Raw genomic sequence first — 20,107 nt, forward strand, 5'->3', positions numbered from 1 at the left:
CACCTTCTTCAAACGACAACAGGCATTAAATCGCAGACTCGTCGCACACATCAGCAATTTTCTTTATTGTCAGCTTCGACAACGTATGTAGATCTCATGCTGGATCACATTATACTGCTCTATTATCTTTTTGGTATAACGTCCATGTTGCACTATTTGCATATCTTTGCGCAACCACCTCTGCGGTGGAGTGCATGCGTACAAATGTGTTTGTTAAAGCTGGAGGTACAGCAGGGTGGAAAACAGTGATCACTCCACACTGGCAGCATACACATTAATTATAGTTATGTACAGAATATTTTCTAAAATACCATAGGTACAGAAACAGTCTTTAACAGTGAAGGTTGGTAACTACTGAAGAGGAAAAGATCCCCGGGCCTCTAAAAATCACACAACTGGAGCTGAAACCTTGACGAAGGTGTGGATTTTAAAAATGGCTGACGTGCAGGGAGAGCACGCGTTACAGGTGGCGAGCTGAGGCCTTTGAGTGAAGAGGAGCGTCGTCTCCGTCCTTGCAGCAGGTTTGTCACTGAGCGTTGCTCGGTGAGCCTGGCGGGTTACGAAGGCATTGGCAGTGATGAAATGTTATTACAGTGAGGCTGAAAATGATGAATTCTTCATCTACACTCCTTTCTTTTCACGTCAGGTGGAGCTGAAGGGGACGAGAGAAGGACGTCACTTCAGATTATTGAATCATCTGGTCCTAACAAACCAGGTTTGGCTTTTTTCAGTAGCTCCAAAAATAACGATTCTGATGTTTTCTAAGTGGCGACCTGGGATCTCGCCTGATCAGAAATAACCGTCCACTTCTAAAGGTAATGGTCTGAAATGGTTGCATGAAGAAAAATATGTGCGTGGTTAGTAAAGTGCACCAAAAATATGACTTATGTGACAGAAAATCTGCTCGGTTTGAAGCATGTCAGTACCCAGTAACTAGTGGCTCCTTTAGCCACATTTTCTCCTGCTGCCTTTTCCAAACGCTGTTTAGAAAATGGAGTGGACTGTCCACATGAAAATAATCAGAGAAATGAATCATTAAAAGCACATCAAGAGTAATCCTGATCCGATGATTTAAATAGGAAGAAAGCCTGAAAACGTAGTTCATTAGCTGCTTCTTTGTTTCTGGATAACAATAAATTAAATGCTATCGATCCCTTCTGCACGTTAGCAGCGTCTTCTACACTCGAGACAACAAAAACAAAAGCACATTTTAAAAACACACAAGCTTCGCTCCAGCTCGTCTCGAGGACTGTGAGGATTAGTCGCACAAGTGGGCGGATGAAGCATTGTTAGGGTGAAGTCCAAGCTGGGAGCATGTGTCCGCCGTGGCAGGCGGGTCAAAATGTTTGCAGGATGAGGGCTGAAAGCGGATGTGATGATGTGCTCTTTCGTTATCGTCCTCGCTAGACGCAACAGGTCCACTCGTCTCATATAAGACTGAAATCATGCTGGTGTGACTGACGAAGCTGGCGTGGTGACATCTCATAAGCATCCTACAGACGCTGATTTGGTCCTTCAGGAGTGGGCTTGGAAGCAGAAATGTCAGATGAGGGTCAGTAGTGCCTGCAGGCGGGCGTTTATTTTACTTCTGCGAGTGAAGTAGTTCAATACGAAGAAAATACTTGATTTCTAGGATTCGTTCATTGGAAACTAATTTTGAGTTCCAGTAGAGCCTTCAAGGCAGATTTTTTAAAACATTAAATATGCTCCGACTTCCCAGAAGTAAGGCTTTTTCTCTTCCACACAAAATAAAAATCCTGACTTCTAGAGTTTTAAAAATAAGGTGTACTCTTCCTATAATATTTTACAGAAGATTGATCATTTTCTCTCATCTATATGCAATCTTCTCTTTTATTTTCCCGGGCTGAAACAGTCCAAAACAAGTCTTTACTATGCCAGTGACACACTGGCCTAATTGTGCGTTCAGTCAAAAGTGTCTCCCAAAGGAAGGAAATGAAACCTCCTCATCTTCCCATTTGCACTGAAACTCAAACCTCCTGACTCTGCTTGTGTCTGAGAGGGGGGGGCAGACTCTGAGCCTTCACTGGTGGTGAGAAAGACACTCAATCAGCAGTGCTGGCTTATTCAGCGACGGCCCAGTCAGCACAGACGAGCCGGGCCAAACCGTTAGCAGTGATGCAGTGAATTTAGCTTCACGTAATGGCCAGATGGAGGAGAAATGAAGCAGTAAAGATGCAGGACATGATGGTGGGGGATCAACAATTTGGAAGAGGTTCATTTTGAACTCCATCTCGGGAGAGCCAGTGGTAATGCCACAACAATGAAAGCTACGCTGATGAATGTTGCCGTCGGGTAGAGATATAAATCAAGTTCACGGTTCTTTTCCAAAGCTGGAATGTTAAAGCAAGTCTGATCCTAAACCAAAGGTTTACCCAAAGACAACACTTCATCATACATGCTCGAGGGCAGAGTGCAGGTATTTGGGCTCCCAGCAGAGGGCTGGGCGAGCGGGTCAGGCAGAGTTATCTGTTGGCTTTGTATTTGGACTTGCTGGCATCGCGCGGCTCTTTGCTGGGGTTGCTCCAGTCGTCTGCCTCGGGGCTGGTCTTGTAATGCCGCCACGCTGACTTGTTGAAGACCGGCAGGCGCTCGAAGGACTCGCTGGACAGGGCCTTTACACGAAGGAGGAACAAAACACAAGAGCCAATAAGAACCCACAGTCATTTATCTTCAAAGGAAGAGTTGACATGGCAACACTGCAGCCAGAGGCGGTTAGCTTAGCTTAGCATTGAGACCTGAGGCAAGGGAAACAGCCTGCAGACACTAACACTTCCGTTTTTATCTGGCTAAAATCAAAGAGGTATAAGATGTGATGTAGTACGCTTGACAGTTGCTGGGAGGTAGATTTTTTTTACATTTTCACAGCGCCGTGCTAGCTGTTTCCCACTTGTTCGCAGTCATTATGCTATGCTAAGTTAAGGTATTCGTCTCCTGGGTCCTTGTGCCACCCTTAAAGGGATAGTTTGACATTTTGGGAAATGTGTTTATTCTCTTTCTGTCTGACGGTTTGATGAGAAGATCGATGCTGCTCTCTTTTTGGTCTGTTACCTTAAATATGAAGCCACCACCAGGTTAGTGTAGGTTAGCATAAAGACTGTAAACAGTGACAACAACTACCCTGGCTCTACTCAAAGGCAACAAAATGCGGCAACTAGAATACACAATATCATATTTTTTCTCCCTACATCCAGTCTTTATGCTAAGCTAGGCTAAGATAATCTAAGCATCTTCTGGATCCAGCCTCTTAGTTAACAGACAGATGAGTGGTATCAATCTTATCGTCCAACTCTTGGCTAAAAAAAGTGGAACCAATCCCAGCGAGCTCCACATTTGACTGGCTCACTTTACCTTCAGATAGATGACTGCATCTGTGCCCACGCCCTCCATGGAGTACAGTTTCAGATCCCCCTGGAAGTATCGGGCATAAAGCCTAGAAATCGGCAAACCGTAACCAAAACCAGCCTGGATGGGAGAGGGAGAACGGCAGAATTTAATTTCCCAGATGCCAAATAACAATCCAACATATAACAAATGTGTGGGCTGGCAAAGGGTTGAAATGGTCACCAGGATCAATCCTGATTTAAGTGTGTGTGTGTGTGTGTGTGTGTGTGTGTGTGTGTGTGTGTGTGTGTGTGTGTGTGTGTATACCAGTGGGACAGCTCCTGGCTCCAGGCTTGGTGTGGGAGCAGTGGAGTACATGTAGTTAAACAGACGGTCTATCTTCCTCAGAGGAACTCCTCCCCCTCTGTCGCTGATCTGAAGACAGATTACGGGAGAGGCAGACACGCGGACAAAAAGTTCAAAAACCACAAATATTTATCCAACGATTTGATGTGTGTGTGTCTGATTTACCTTAACGGAGAGATCCTCTTTACCCAGAGTGACCTTTGCCTTCACTGGTGGTAATCCCTCTGTACTGTCCTCGTGAAGCTCCACTGTGGCTCTCATTGAGTTCTGCGGATGCGCAGAGTTCATGAGCACAGCTGCAGCCACATTACAACTGAATTACACTTAAAGAGCGCTGAAGCGGTGATGCTGCACTGCTCACCTTAAAGAGCTCAAACAGCATGTGGAACAGATGAGAGGGCACGTACACCGCCTGGATGGGCTTTTTAGGGGCCTTCACTGGTAGACAAGAACAGGAAAACATCACACACACACATGCACAAAGCTGCTTCTTTTCAAGTTAATGAGAAGACAAACATTGTAATCACGGGACTAAACTCGGACTCAGAGCTGCACCCATAAGCTCTAAACAGACTTGGTAACAGAATACATTGTTTCACATCAGCTGTGCGACAGATTACAGGGAGAAAACGTCGAGTCTTACTGTTGAACTCTTCAATCTTCAGCTCAGGAGCAGCCAAGTAGTACTTCTCGCACAGCATCTTGGCGGTGTCATAGGCGTCTGAAAGAAGAGGCAACAACACGGGTCGCGTCAGGGCAGAGCAGGCAGAATACGGGCATTGTTTATGTTTGGATTCCTGTTGCTAACATGGCTTTCTGCTCCCCGCCGGGTCACCAAGAGTGCAGCTTCGGATCCAAGTCGCTGGAATTCTTTAAAAACTATCATTATGTAAACAGGAACGAGGGTTTGTTTGATTTGCGCCACAGCTCTTTAACTCACCTCTGACGACTTCAGCCACGCTGCAGGTGGGGTCAATGCTGCCGATGTGTTTTGGGTGGGCGGGGTTGGTGTCGTTGCCAAACAGGAGAGCTGCGCAGAAGAGACGTGGAAACAAAAGTCAGCTGCGGACCGGCGGCCATCTGAATGAGCCGCTTCGGTCTGTGAGACTCACTGTGCTGGTTGATGAGCATGCGGAAAGAGATGCGGTTGGTGTAGAAGCGGTCCAGGAAATACTGGATGTTGCTGCTGATAAAGGGGTCAAAACCGAACTTCTCCTTGTACTCGATGACTCCCTGGGCCATGGTGGGAACCACGTCGTTGTGGCGGTTACGGATCTCGATCAAGAGCTCGAGGAAACTGCAAAAAAATATGCAACGAGGGAGAAAAGAGGAGTGTTAGTCTCTTGTCTTGGATCAGTCGTGAATCGAGCTGAATATCAGCGTTCTTTCATTTCCACTGGACTGAACAATCCTTGGAAACGCGCTCTCTAAACAGAGCGCCTTATCTTAATTCCTATCTGTGTTTATCACAGGGACACTGTTATAGTGCAAACACGCACCGTTACCTGCGCAGTCAGCAGAGATCTGCAGCACGTGTGTAACAGGGATTAGCTGCAGACGGACTTGAGACATAAAGACATAAATCCAGCACAGAACAGCTGGGCGCCTGACAAAGCTGCCCCCACTGTACTGTACACGTATCACACTTGTACTGTGAGTCATTCATTGAGGCAGTTTTCACTCACTCATTGAGAACGTGGGCATCCTCCGGCTTTCTGTTCTCATAATCCAGCAGCTCCACGAAGCTCTGCATGTACCTGATAAAGCAAACACAGGTCCAAAAGGCAGCTTTTAAGCCAACATCTCAACGATGCTCCTGCTGTAAACCTTATCGCAGAGCGGCCATATAAAGCTTTGTCTCCAGGAAGCGTCTCACCATTTCTGCACCAGCCTGACGGAGGGCTGGCTGAGCAGGAGATCGGGCAGCAGATTGACCTCCCTCATGGTGTTGGCCAGCCGCACCGGCAGCTCCTTACGCAGGAACATGTAGGACGTCTTCTCGCACGCATTCTCCCTGCCTGCAAGAGCAATGAGTTTGGGAGTTTGTGGACGCGGCACCACCAGTGAACTGTACATATATTCAAGGTTTTGTTTGTTTTTTTCCACGTCCGTACATGATGAAATCCACCAGGCAAAGAACTTCTATTGTACCCTTGTTGCCTTGTGAAAGCCAAGATAACACAAGGCAAGGCATAAAGCCAAACTGTGACTGTCATCAACCCAAAAACGGTGAAAAAATCTTGTTTTCCCCAAGATAAAACATGATTTCATGTGTGACTGGTAGACGAGGTAAACACACAGGCTAAGTATCAGATTGGGAGCTGCAGTCAGATTCGGTTTTCAGACCTTTAACCTGATACCTTCAACTCTGCAAACTGGCTGGAGCTGTATTTACTTTCCATCATGAGCCTGAACCATTCAAGGAAATCATAAATACTGTTACCGAGCAGAGAGAGGGAGTCACGGAGAGGTTAGCGGGGATTTATGTTTCAGATCCAAACAGGAAAAACTCGATTATTGTGGTGCAATGCTGCCCGCGCTCCTCGAAAAATGACCACGGGGGGAGCCGCGAGGAACCCTCAGCAGAGAAAACGTGAAAAGGAAATCTGCCGGCTGTGTGAAGAGGGAACAACGGTAAAGCTTCAGCACCTCGTACAATAAAAGAGTGAAAGGAAACACCCCATCATCTCTGCTCAGAGGAAAGGCTTCCCCTGACTCAGCAGCACACAGCGAGGGCCGGTCAACTGCAAAACGGGGTTGTGAAACCACCAAATACTGACTCAGCCCTGGAGTGACTACTGACCGACTGTCCTCGGATGATGTCTCACTCGTTCCCTCCTCAAACACCCCAGTGTGCTGCTTCTCTGGCCGGTTACAGCTGACCAGATCCCAGCTTTGTGTCTTGGTCGCCGCAAGCTTCTTGGACTTCATGTCAGATCCACAGCCGTGACAACAAATTATGTAAGAGAGATGACTGTGTTTTAATCAGAGGTGGATTAAGAAAAGCCTTGAGCGCTGTGGCCAGCATCTCGTGTCAGAGTCTGAGCGCAGTGATTGAATCTGCATGCACAGACACACTGCACATGAGACAAAGACCCTTCCTGCTCTGAAATAAGCCTGATTAAGACCCTGTTGAGCATTTAAAGGCTGGGCTCGCATCAGCTGCACCCAGTCTGACTGAGGAGGACACCTGCATGGACTGGACACATGCTCCACCAACAGAAAGCTGTCAGGCAGAGACACCAGGCTGTGATCAGCTCATTCAAATGTCACGTCTGATCATTGCACAGTCTGATGTTTCAGCTTGTGCGGGATTTCTATTAATAAGGCGCGAGCCTGCCCGTGACACTGCACGGAAATAGTGGCTGAAATGTCAAAATTCAAAGCACTGGAAAGAAAGGCCTCCTGGTGGTGTTCCTAATCAGCAAGTCACTACTGGAGGATGACACTTACCAAAATCCAGAAACTGCTTGATGGAGAGCGGGGACGGCGAAAACCTGGAGTAATACTCGATTTTGGGGTTTGCGTTTTTCAGCAGAGACGCGAAGAACCTCATCTTGAAAGTTTAATAGCGATGCCCAGAGCCGAACGTGTGAATGACATTCAATACAAACGCGACCATTTCATCCCCGGTAACGCTGACAGCCACACGGACGGTCCTCCCCGGTCGGCGGCGTCCACATTTCTTCCGGTGGACACGAAGCGAAGAGATGAATAAACGTCCATAAGGGTTACATGATAGGATACGAACGATATGCTCGCAAGAGTGTTTCCTGGGTCTACATTGTTCAGACGTTCAGATGAGCTAAACACTGTCAAGCAAATCGGGAGCAAACGTACGCTTCCGGGCACGTTTTTCCAAAATAAAATAATATATTTATCGATGGTTTCTAATGGCTAAATCATTAACAAATTCTTTATGAATCAAATATAATTAATTATGAGAAAAACATTTTGGTTGCCATGTTTGAAAATGTCTTTGTTTTTTTTTCCTGCTTTCTTTCTTCAAACTTTCATTTACAATTGCAGCATATGATCCATGCTAGACAAACAAATTGTCAACATAATAAAATGCTAATAGTTAAAAAAGACAGATGCATGATTGGAAAAAAGTAGTATACAAAAAAACAAACAAAACAAAACAAAACAAAACAAGAAACGTGCATATGTTGTTAAACATAGAATAGACAAAGACACAATAAAGATGGGTTTTGATAATATAAGATATATTAAAATTGTTTAAAATAATTTGTTTATGGTAAACTTTCAAGATGTTTACGCCTGTTGACTTCAGGAGTCCTTTATAAATGACTTGTTAATGTTTATACTTGCAGGTGACTTATTTTTGCCAAATGGCATATAAAACGTTTACTTAACAAGTTAACATTTTAAATGTAGCCCTAATGATTTTAAAATGTCATCCACCACACTCTAAATGACTGACTACAACTGCAGAAAAACGGCAAAAAGTCAACCTTTAATAAATAACAGTGACTTGACCATTAATGTTATCTGTAAAGTATTCGTGAATTATTAATCGTTTTCAGTGATGGAACACAACTATGCACATTTATTTAAGTAGAGCACTTAAGTTTAAATTTGAGGGATTTGTACTTTAGTTGATTATCTCTTATGCTTCTGTAAAAAACAACGAATGATAAACTCATAACACATGATAACAATGCATCATGTTTTATCAGGTCATAAATTTTGGCCATAAAATATATCAAATTACCCAGCATTGTTTAAATAGCTCAAATCAGCTCCACGTTGGCTAACAGAAAAATGTTAATTACTGAATGCATCAGTAATAAAAAAAAAAAAAAAATCCAATATTCAATAGTGAAACACTTACAGGAGTCATTTTTCAGCATAATGAGTATTTTTACTCAGTATGTTTTGCTAATAATACTTAGATACTTGTATTCAAACAAAATTTTCAATACAGCCTGAATAACACTCATCTTCGTAGATGAAAAAACATTTTATTTTGAATATTAAATCCCCTCACTTCCGGCTAATTTAGACTGCGCCGACGTTTTTGGACAGCACGTAGCTGCATTTGAAAGTTTCCACTCAACCGCACTTGGCTCAGGCTTGTTGATTCATTGCAGTGATTGGCTGAAAACTAGGAAGTGAGAAACAGCAGCAACTCAATTGGACGGAGGCGTGTCAATCAACACCCTATATGTTACCTTGTTTATCTGCGGCCACTTAATGTAATACCTACAGCAGCCCATTACGGTAAATGTGTACATCTTGCACGTAAAAATACGTAATGCGTAGTAAGCAAGTGCGCTACAAAATGTCAAATTGGCGTAGAAGGCCTTGCATGTGAATAACTGAATACATTTTGTAGTTTAATGTGTACTTCTCCGACTGTGGAGAGCCCACTGGTATGACAACTGCTTGTTACAGTAATAACAACTATCAGGTGATGATAGTCCGGTTTCAGTCCCACACAGAGACTGTTCTGTATCGACCAGGTTTTGGTTTCTACTGCCACCTAGTGACAAAGATGAAACACCACAGTGTGACAGAGCAGCTGTCCAGGCAAACTGAAACAAATGACACCACAGAGTCAAACAGCGTGTCCAGTTCATCTGAAGATGTTTTAAATGTTGTACACATGGTGACAGTAAAGGTCCAGTGCTGGTGACACAGAATGCAAATGCAAGAGAAAAATACAGCTTACTATTATACAATAATGGCTCACAAAGACAGCGGATATAAATAAATGGGGCCACCTTACATTTGGATCCCCATTATTATTTTTTTGTAATTCCCTTGAATTAAACTAATATGAACCTGTAAATTCAAAAAGGGGGGGGGGTGATTTGGTACCTCAGCTGATACTTGATAGTCTTTAGGTCAGCACACAGCAGGTAGGCTGAAAAAAAGAATAATTCAATAATAAACCATGTTTACTCAGGTTTATGTTAGGCAATTTCTTGAACACTATGCTCACATCTCCGCAAATGTTTTTTCCATTTTCCCTGAACTTATTACCAAATCACATAGTTTATATATACACAAGAACAGACTGAAATGGCATAAAGTGGGAACATGTTAGTCGGTACTGCTGGCTCACTCTCTGGATCTGTGTGGTTGCTGTTCCCCAAACAGTTATGGAGAGCATGCAAGTCTGTGACCTGTAATGAACACCCACAAGATAAATGTACATATAAATCTTATTTATATTTATTCATATTCAATTATATAATCTCTTAATCAAATATATGTTGGAAGTACAAATGACACACACAACACACACACTCACGCACACATTCAGAGTTCTCATGCTGATTCGGGTATTGCAGCCATCTTGGTGTTTTCATTGTCGTCGTACTCTTCCTCCGGTAAAGGATCGTACTGTCGGCGATACAGCAGACGCGTTACCAGCGTGATGATAAACATCTCCAGGATCAAAAGCTGCTGACTCATCACTGTGGAGACAGAAGGGCGCAGGAAGTAAAGGAGTGAGTAAAGGTGAACAATCAAAGGAGGCTTGAGGGAGTTGTTCTCGGTGTTGTGACTGAATGAAAAGAGGGATGGACTCATTATTGATCATCACAGCAACATGTGGATGAATGGATCAGTCGTGTGTTGACTCACTGTATCCTCTGGCCGGCGCAGAGAAGGGCGGGGTGCAGGCGATGGTTCCGTTCAAAGCCAAGATGTTGATGATGGCTGTTTGCAGCTGACTCAGGATCAGCACCATCTACACACACACACACACACACACACACACACACACACACACACACACACACACACACACACACACACACGACACACACACACACACACACACACACACAGAGTTAACCCTGACTGATTCTGAAAAATCCTGTAAAAAAAACAACCCTACAACCTAAACTGAGCTGAGTGTCCGAGTTACTCTCGTTGTGTAAAACAGCTGTTTGCGTGCAGAAAGGTGACGAGCTCATGCATGTTTAAAGCCTCTCTGGTGCTCTCACCTGGTACATGGCGTACTTGGGGACGATCTTGAGTGTCCGCAGGGTAACCTTCATGTGAATGAAGGTCATGGAGACAGGCCACAGGGCTATGATTGTCAAGATGCCCACAAACGGGTTGATCCATATAGCAGCTCCGCTGATGCTCAACTGAAACATGGTCACACACACACACACAGAAAAAAAGCATGAAACTGATGACACTGTCATCTTCCTCTATAGTCCTCTTTACACGAAATACCTTTGGGAAACGCTAATTTCTTTGCAAAACAGGCAACATTATATAACAAGTGTACAAGCGTTAAGTGCACGCTTAAGTAATAAATGAGTCATGATGATTTAATGCAGTTCATCCAGGGTGTACGATGGATTCATGTTGCTCACTATTAAGACTCACTATGAGTTTATATGGTTAGTAAACACTCAATGGATCATCAGTGATTGAATGTTAACTCAGTTCATTTAAATGCCACAACTTAACTGTTAGACAGAAAAGGGCTTTTCAGGTCCATGCATTTAAATTCTCACATAAATCTGAAGCTACTCTGTCAGACGTAACTGAAACGATTGGGTGCTCATTTGGGTATTAATGTTGTTCCAGATGTTTGGATCTGACTGCCAGTTTGAGCTAAATGTGAACATGTTCAGCAGCCGTAATACTGCTCACCATCTACGTTTACTCTGCTGTGCTAACACTTGCTAATCAGCACTAAACACAAAATATGGCTAAGGCTAATTGGTTTAGCATTTAGCCTCGAATCAAAGTATTGGACAAATAAACTGTTTGATCTCATGATGGCGCTAGAGAAAAAGTTAAGGGGCCATCAAAGTTGGGTTTTGGAAAGGATGATAACATTCAGGGTCTGAGATGATCTTTTCTGTGTAACTTGATTCCAGCTCATTTTAAATACATGTTAAAATTAAATTAACTCTGAGTTAAAAATCATTAAATAAAGATTCATTAAGCATCATCTAATCACAAGCTTGCGGTGTCGATCATTTGTTAGAAGTGAGTGACAGGAAGTCATAATACGCTCTGCATTAATTCATTCATCACAACATCAGGAGTCTAAAAGAAGTTACACAATGATCAAACATGATAATTACACACCCTTATTATTAAGCGTTACAGAAACAAATAGAGCAATTTATAACAATTGACGGCAAGAAAACATTCCCAGTAAACATGGGGAGTCTGGGCTGTGCTGACACATTAACATATTTTTCTGACGCTCAAACAGTAAACAGTTGGGGAACAACCAGTACAAACAGCAACTCACATCAGAGAGGTCAAAGGTCCCATTGGTGTAGAGGACAATGGAAAGGATGGTGAGGACAGTCTTCAGGACAGCAAACTGGAACGAGCCAAGTTTGAGCAGGAAGAGAGTGCGTCTGGAGATGGAGGAGAGGAAGCAATTTTACAGTAGCCGGTGATGACAGAAAATGGCTTCAGCTTCGAAAAAGCAAAAGTCCACCAGGGAACTCTCCACCTCCCTGAACCTGACCTGGACTATTACTGCAGGATGTGTCGGACAATTGACAGCGGCCTTGAGCACGTCGTCAATTGAATGTTCTTACATGTCCAACAATAACATTAACAGTCCCCCTGAGGTGCATTGCACCTTTCTGATTTCTCATAAACAAGAGAGCACAAATGATGCTGTTGATGGGAAACTGAGATGGGAAACTGCCTATCACCATCATCATCATCGTTGCTGTTGTTGTTGTGACTGTGTGCAGCAGGACGGTTTACATCAAAGGACTTTTTGTTTGATTGCACATTAAGCAGTGCATAGTGCTGGAAATATGCACATCCGCTGGTCGCTGCATGACACCAGGAAAATTTAGCATCACCTAAACAGACTATACCTGTGAGAGATGGCTATACACGATGAACAGAGTATGAAAGAAAAAAAATGTTTATGACACAGTGAAAATGCAGCTGGTCTGCACTCAGCCAGACGGGGACATGATGGGATTGCTGTCTGCAGAGGGTTCCGATACACAGCTCTGCCTTGGAAGAGTTGAACGGCCAGGAGTGTGTTCAACCTGCCCTCAGAAAACAGAAGCGTGCAATCCAATGCTGCGCGTTCACAGGATCTCTGAGGTTATGCAAACTTCAAACAGGTCAAAAACTACATCAAAGAACTGGCTAACCCCTCCAACACCGCGCGGTCGTAACCATCCTGGAAGCTGCACAGGATCTGTGCTTCATTAGCGCTGCAGGATGTTTTAAACGCCTCTGCGGGGAATTGCTTAAAATTAAAGGATAATTCTGGTTTGTTTCAGTCTGGTGTGTTTCCCATAAATGTGGCTATTGTGGCTCCGTGGCTTGTGTTAACTTTGCTCTGGCTGCCTTCGTTTTAGAGACTTGGGGAAACAAGGCGCTCGTGTCAGTGTAATAAATATGTGGCTGGAGCCAGGTGCTGATTATCTTAGCTTAGCTTAGCATAAGCTTGTTTTCGCTGTATTCAAACGTGACTGATGTGCAAATTCTCCAGCATCTCTAAAGCTCATCGACAGGTTATATCCCAGTTGTTTCATTTGCATATTTCTCTTTTCCAGTCTTTATGCTAAGCTAAACTAATCATCTGCAGACTGTAGCCTCATATTTAATAGGCAGATATGAGACTGGTATTAATTTTCCTTTGCTTCCAAAACTCCTGAGACCTAATAATCTGATAAATACTCTCTCCTGCAAAGGATAAAGGGAACATGCTGCTGTTATCAGACTAAACATGTGCTTCTGATCCACAGAAGCTGCTGACACACAGGGTGTCGTTAGGAACGAGCGGTGTTCATTTCAGCTCTCGGGGCATGAAAAACAGAGGGGTTGTGTTGATTATGCAAACCCCAGACTGTATTTTATTGGAGTGTTTACCTTGTGATGGTAACATATGGCAGGCAGGGGCAGCAGCAGCAGCACGGCCCCGTGCTGATCTTCATTTTACGTCTCCCCGCTCGCTTCAAGAAGGCCTCGTCGCCACCCACCTCCTCCACCATCAGGATCAGGAACTTGAACACCACGATGGCAAAGTAGCTACAGAGAGATAAGATCGGGAGAGATTTGTAATTGTAATGAGGGACGAAGGGCGAGCTTGAGGAGGGATCCGTGGAGAAAATGGAAGCCATAAGTCCCACGCACATTACACAACAGTGTCACTGTTTTCTATGAAACTCTCAGTAGGTTTCGAAGCTGAAGTTTCCCCTCTGTGATTTTTTACTGCGGGGCTCCGTGGGTAACAAGAGTCACAGCGCAGCGAGCGATGAAAGGTGAGTACAAGACAAGCAGAGGAAGAGAAACCCACCAGGCAGAGGTCATATCAGTAAACATGGTGGCTCTGGGGATCCACATCCCAAGACACGACATGGTGGCAATCACCTGAAGAAAAGCGGAGAAAGAGGGGGTGTGAAGATGCAGAATATCTGACCAGCACCGGTGCATTTTTCTGTGGAATGAGTGCAAAACATCCATCTAGTCTGCATCTTTCTGCATATGTTATTCTCACCGGCGCCGCCCCATTCACCCAGATGATCACACTCTTCTTATTGGCCGGCACTTTCTTATAGATGTAGACACACTCCTCTAGGAAGACCAGCATGGACACAGCCGCCATGAAGGTGAGCACAGAGTACAGGATGATGCCAAAGATGTCCAACTCTGGAGGGAGAGAAAGGAAGTAACAACAAATGAGCCGTCTTCAAATTGGAGCTGGACCCACAGGCCGTTCTCCAGAAACTCAACCTTGATTTGATCTTTGATTGTGCTGTTACGAAGGTAATCATCTGGTATTTATGTTGTTAGAGCCTTCAGCAAAGCCTTGAAATGTTTATTCAGGCTGAATAAATAACTGCTACAAAATAACAAGAAGCCAAAAAAGCAAAGAGTGCGACATCTCTGACATGGCTGAGAGTCTACAGACATGCTAGCAGCTCTGCGAGGCTGTATGTATACATGCAAATCCTTAGCATGTTTAGCATATTCACTGTCGTAGTTTAGCATGTTAGCATGGGAACATTTTCTAATTAACAGTTAAACAGAAAGCACAGCTGAGGCTGATGGGAAAGTCCTTAGTTTTGCAGGTATTTGATAGGAAACCAAAGTTTTTGGACAAACTGAAGAGTTGACTTGATGATGGCACTGGATGAAATATTCAGGGATGATGACAATTCATCCTGTGGGGGACATGAACGTGTGAACCTGACTTCATTGTGATCCATCCACGAATGTCATGGTGGCGCTAAAGGAAACGTCATTAGAATCATGGAATCACAAACGTCTGCACGAACATTTGTGTCGCTCCATCCCAAAAGTTGTCAAGCCAGTCCACTAAAAGCCCAAACCGTCGACCTACAGGGGGCGCTAGAAGCGAGGTCAATGGAATTCATGGTTTTGGGGTCATGGCATGAGTTTCATGGCAACATTATGTGGACGTTAATGAGCTTTTTCAGCCTGAATCAAAGAGGGGGGCCGACAGACAAAACTGCATCGCCATCCTTAGAGCCATGCAGCTAGCGTAGCTAAATACGTATATATTTAGAGTGATGAGAAAAGCTAGACTTGCAAGCATCATGGGAAAACACGGCCAGACTGGAAACGCATAACCAAGTGAAAGAAGACGAACTGAAAGTGAAAAAGCAGGCTCTGTTGACCCTCTTAATTGTGTTTCTTTGAAGTACAAAAAAAAGTTGATTTGAAGTAATAAATGAAAACAGCAACACAGGAAATCAAATGCAGATTGTTGCCATGGACATGCATGTTGAGCACATAAAGCCAGCCAGACGACGGATGGATTCCCTCTCACAGCATGTGCTGGACAGCGCAGGGTCATGTCATATGTTATGCAAGAGTTTGGCTTCACGCAACTTCACTGCTCTTTAAACCTTGAAAACAATCAGAGCTGACAATCGAGTCTGGAAAATGTACTGGTGCACGGAGGCCGGGGAGGTGCGCAGAGGAGCTGGCGGGGTGTCATCTGTGGTAAGAACTTTCGAAACAGGCATCAGCGCACACACGTGGTCACAACTGCTTCAGCAGATGTTTCAGACAAAGCAAAAAAGTGGCGATGATGCAGCCACGCGCTCGGGACGGCGCACGAAGTGGGAGGAAAGGTGGAGTGCATTGTTTCAGCACGTTGCCTGTAACTGTGAGCGCAGCAATCATTTATTCTCTTCTACACAAAAGCACACACACACACACACACACACACACACACACACACACACACACACACACACACACACACACAAGCCTGAAACCACACACACAAACAAACATTCCTATTTAATGATTTCAGTATCAGCAGGAGGTCACATGCCCTCCTGATGTGTTTGTTCAGTTACTATTTTTAAATTCAAATTCCTCTTTTGGCTTTTTGATCGTTTCGACATTTCTAGAATTATGTTTTTATCATTCTTCCTTCATCGACTTCAAGCGCGTCTCTCCACTCTGCTCTTAACCATCTGACATGGTATGCAGCCACAGAAGTGCAGTAAAGTGGAAACTAAAGGTCTTTTTTTTTTCACTGAAGAATCTGATCCAGATGGTACTTGTGACTGTTAAAGTTTTTCCATCGCAGGTACGGCCCAGCAAGTCTCAGGCTGGAGCAGGAAGCAATATTTGGAAGATTTATAAAGACAGATCATAGATTGGCCAGTATTATCTTATTAATATAATATTATTTAAGATTATTTTTTGATCCTTTAAAAGAGTTTTTAATGAATTGTGACCAAGATATGTAGTGATCAGGGTATTTAACATCTGAACACATTTCAGAGCTCTCTGGTGGACAAACAGTGGCACATTTACTAAATGACCTAAATTCAGTGTTAAAACAACACATCTGTGGTCAGCTAACATGCAGCATGTGCTAAGCAAGCTTTCACGGATATTTCACAATGCAGGGAAATGGTCTTAAAACTTATTTTGCTTAAAAAAAAAAAAAAAGTAGTTTTTTTGGGATGTAGCAGCCCAAAAAGCGTCTGATCTTCAACCTTTAGTCTCAGTCATAAAGTAGTTTTTTTTTTAAAGAACACACATTTAAAAAAGGTTAAAAACAAGAAAATGCCATAAATATGACAAATACACACAAGCCAAACGGTAAAGCCGAGAAACATCTTGAAGTGCAACAATAAAAACATACAATGCAAACATACAGAAAATGCCTATAAATGTTATTAAAGAGGACACAATGTTCCCCAAAACGAAAAGCATGAATTACAGTATTTCTGACTGTACTTTCACGCGCATTTATTATGATTTATAGTGATTTAATACTTTAGGATTTACTGTAAGTCCTAAAAATATTGCTTAGCTCTATTTAAGTGGATTTTCTCTCTGCTTTGCTGCAGATGTCGCCTCTGAGAAGTCTTAGGAGACGTGAAATGGATAATCCAACATGACTCAGACGCCTAAATATTAATTAACAATAACCCCACCAGCCTATGGGGTGGATTAATGGATTAAGCCTGATCATTTGTTGAAAAATCCGAACCAGCAACTGAGCACTGAGCTCTGCTTGTTTCATACCGATCTTGCAAAAATTGCTTGCTGCATGTGGCAGAAAAGGATCCGAGGGTGCCCTCTAAGGAAGGAATCTCGTTCACTTCAGAGCAAGAAAGACGCAAAGGGGGTGCGCTCGAACCTGCACAGGGGACACCACCATCCTGCAGCAGCACCCAAAGGAGACCACTTTAATCACCACAAGACCACAAGTTTAGCGTCTCTTCCCCCACTGTTACCACAAACCAGAAGAATCACAGTCCTGCTGTGGCGCATCAGTGTGATCGCTCTGGAAACAGTCACCAAAACTCTCTAACGGGGTGATCCGCGGCGTCAGAGCGGGTCTACTCACTGAGGATGATGTCGATGGCGAGAGGAGGTCTGTCCGTGCAGCTCGGGTCAACAGTTTGGTTCGATCCATTGTTCATGCTGGCAGGCGTCGGCGGATCCTCACAAGTGTTCGGTCAGGCCCTGTTCAACACCCGCAGACGCGCGGCTCTCCTCTCCAAAGGTGCAAAGAGCGTCCTCCAACTCTCCGCAGAGGGATAGCCTCCTCCCGGGCACCCCGAAACACTTGTTGCATTCGGTGGACCCGCCTCTTTCCTGCCGTCATAGGACAGACAGTCGTCAGCCAAATCACCACATCCTGGGTACATGACGCAAAAACGCGCTCTGTGTCATGCCGGTATAGACCGGCCTGTATGGAATTTAAGACAGGAGAATTAAAAGACACATGTGTTACCCAGCTGCGGAAAGCCACTAAGTTTTCTCTAATGAACTCAAGTCCTGTATTAATAACCAGGGGCGGACTGGGACAAGAAATCGGCCCTGGCATTTTGGACCAGACTGGCCCACCACATTTGATAACGCGCACATTTTCGGTCTTTTCTGTCTCTTGAACGTGTATACCAACTGTGCAACTCTTTAAAACCTTAAGCCATGCAACGAGTTAACGGGAATCAGTGAGAGTGGACACATTAAATACTTCCAAAAAGTCTAATTTATTAACACTACAAAAAAGTACACTCCACCACTCTCAATCTTCAAGATAAAAATAGCAGTGTAGAAACTGAAAACTTAACAGGGATGATGAGGGAGAGGGCTACATACACAATGTCTTTAAAAAAAAACTTGCGTATACAGGTATTATAAACTAACTGGAATACAAACTAACCTGGCCATAGAACATTAGCCAAAAATATGTTATTGACGTTTTATCATCGTCAAGTGTTGTGAAAGCAGTCCATCTTACTGCAGCTTTTACTGCATGTACCTGTGCAATGTCGCCACCACCACCACCACTGTCATCGGCCACGGGAGCTGATGAAGGCCCTGCCTCTTTGTGCCTTTTTGTGCCTGTTTGTGCCTTTTTGTGCATTTTGCAGCGCTGGCTTGAAGAGCAGTTTCTCTGCACCTCCTTTTCATTTTCTCTCCATTCTCGCAGATCCTAACAGATTACGTTACCGACGTAAAAGAGGGGAAGCGTTTCATGGTATGATTGGGCGACATGAGCCCCGCCAGATGGTCAGTCCATCCCTGTTAATAACACTTGTCCAGAAATGTAATGATGGAACACTGACGCTGCTCTATCAGACAAACAAGACTTCTACTTTTGCTCTGGTTACATTTTTCTGATAATACTTTTATGCTTACGTGAAGTTTTGAACACATGACCTTCTCCACCACTGGTCATGCCTTCATCAAGATTTGTGCAAGAAACGAGGAAGCTTTTATCAATTATTGGCAGACGCTCTTTGCTGTGTTATGGTAATGTGTGGTGCACCCTATACTGTTTAGAGAGAGAATACCCTTTGAACAGGCTTTGTGGTTAGTTTGTGGTAATTAGCACCACTTCACTGAGCCTCAAGGTACAGGGTTCGGTTATCATTCTGCAGCACAAGGTTGTGTAACCAAACACTGGCTGTAATCTTTGTGCAACTTGCAAAACAAACATAATAAATGGATGAATAAATGGTGAGTCATAAATCTAAAGTGTTGTTGTGGTGGAGCGAGGAGCAGCCCGAGGAAAGAAGCCGCTCTCTGGCTTGGCGGTGTCACCGCGGCCAGGGTGGGCGCCATCTTTTGGTATCCTGAGTGTTGAGCTCTCAAGTCCTCGTTCGCACATGGTGGGTCTTGCCACTTGGAAATGCTTCGCGTCTGGCTCTTTGTTTTCCAAAAAATATTGCCATTTCCCATTAAATGACCTTTCTCATGGCCAAAGGGCGCTCATGACACTTCACCATGAGGGACTTGTGTTGATCACAATTGAGAGGAAACCATCCCTTCTCTTTTTTTTTACCAGTTATCAGGAAAACTCAAGTATAATGGGGGCTTTGGATGCAGGAGGGGGAAGTTTACAGCGTTAGGTTGTGAGCGTGTGGTATGGGAGGGGGCATTTCTTAACACTGGGGCCTGTGGACAACACAGGCGCTCACATCACATCACATGCCCCCCTGTTCCCATAGCAACATGTGCAGGGGTATCGTCATGTGAGGCATTTGCTGCAAATCTTTTTTGGCCCACCAGCTGAATGTAAATAATTTCCCACAGCACTGAGACATCTATACACAGCAAGTTCAGCAAGACACCAGCAGAAAGCACCTCTCATCAGATATTCCCAGCGTCCTGGTTGTGATCTCTCGCAAGAACTTTGCAGAAAAACATCACCTCTGGCCTCGTTTACCTCACATCCCAGTTTTATTGTTCGCCATGGCTGCCTGTCCGTTCAGGCAAACTTGGCTTGCAGACGTTAAAGCGACTTGAGGGAATTTGTTTTTCCTTTGCTCAGAGATCAGATCTCTTTATCCTTGAGCTACATGTGCAGACACATTTGAGGAGTGATCATGACTGAGGGGCGTAAAAACAGGGATCCAGCAACGTCGTGCTCGTCCTCCTCGGCACAGTGTCGGATGCAAAGTAC

The 20,107-nt window shown here is 44.2% G+C and overlaps 2 protein-coding genes across 2 annotated transcripts; both read right to left on the reverse strand.

The window, feature by feature from the left end:
• Positions 1–48: 48 nt before the first annotated feature.
• pdk3a (pyruvate dehydrogenase kinase, isozyme 3a) lies at positions 49–7,550 on the reverse strand. Its single transcript, XM_070985637.1, has 11 exons — positions 7,162–7,550; positions 5,585–5,726; positions 5,394–5,465; positions 4,821–5,005; positions 4,649–4,738; positions 4,352–4,429; positions 4,070–4,146; positions 3,874–3,975; positions 3,670–3,777; positions 3,370–3,483; positions 49–2,633 (listed from the first exon to the last, which is right to left on the reverse strand). Exons 1-11 carry the CDS (start codon positions 7,262–7,264, stop codon positions 2,484–2,486), a joined length of 1,221 nt encoding a protein of 406 aa, XP_070841738.1. The 5' UTR covers positions 7,265–7,550; the 3' UTR covers positions 49–2,483.
• A 2,323-nt stretch (positions 7,551–9,873) lies between these two features.
• Positions 9,874–17,792, reverse strand: slc51a (solute carrier family 51 member A). The gene is made up of 8 exons (XM_070986202.1): positions 17,540–17,792; positions 14,195–14,346; positions 13,994–14,067; positions 13,567–13,725; positions 11,966–12,077; positions 10,689–10,835; positions 10,324–10,429; positions 9,874–10,154 (listed from the first exon to the last, which is right to left on the reverse strand). The coding sequence occupies exons 1-8, from the start codon at positions 17,613–17,615 to the stop codon at positions 10,006–10,008; spliced, it is 975 nt and encodes a 324-aa protein (XP_070842303.1). The 5' UTR covers positions 17,616–17,792; the 3' UTR covers positions 9,874–10,005.
• Positions 17,793–20,107: the final 2,315 nt, after the last annotated feature.

The sequence above is a fragment of the Chaetodon trifascialis genome, chromosome 18, assembly GCF_039877785.1.
Source record: "Chaetodon trifascialis isolate fChaTrf1 chromosome 18, fChaTrf1.hap1, whole genome shotgun sequence".
In the NCBI taxonomy this organism is placed as follows: domain Eukaryota; kingdom Metazoa; phylum Chordata; class Actinopteri; order Chaetodontiformes; family Chaetodontidae; genus Chaetodon; species Chaetodon trifascialis.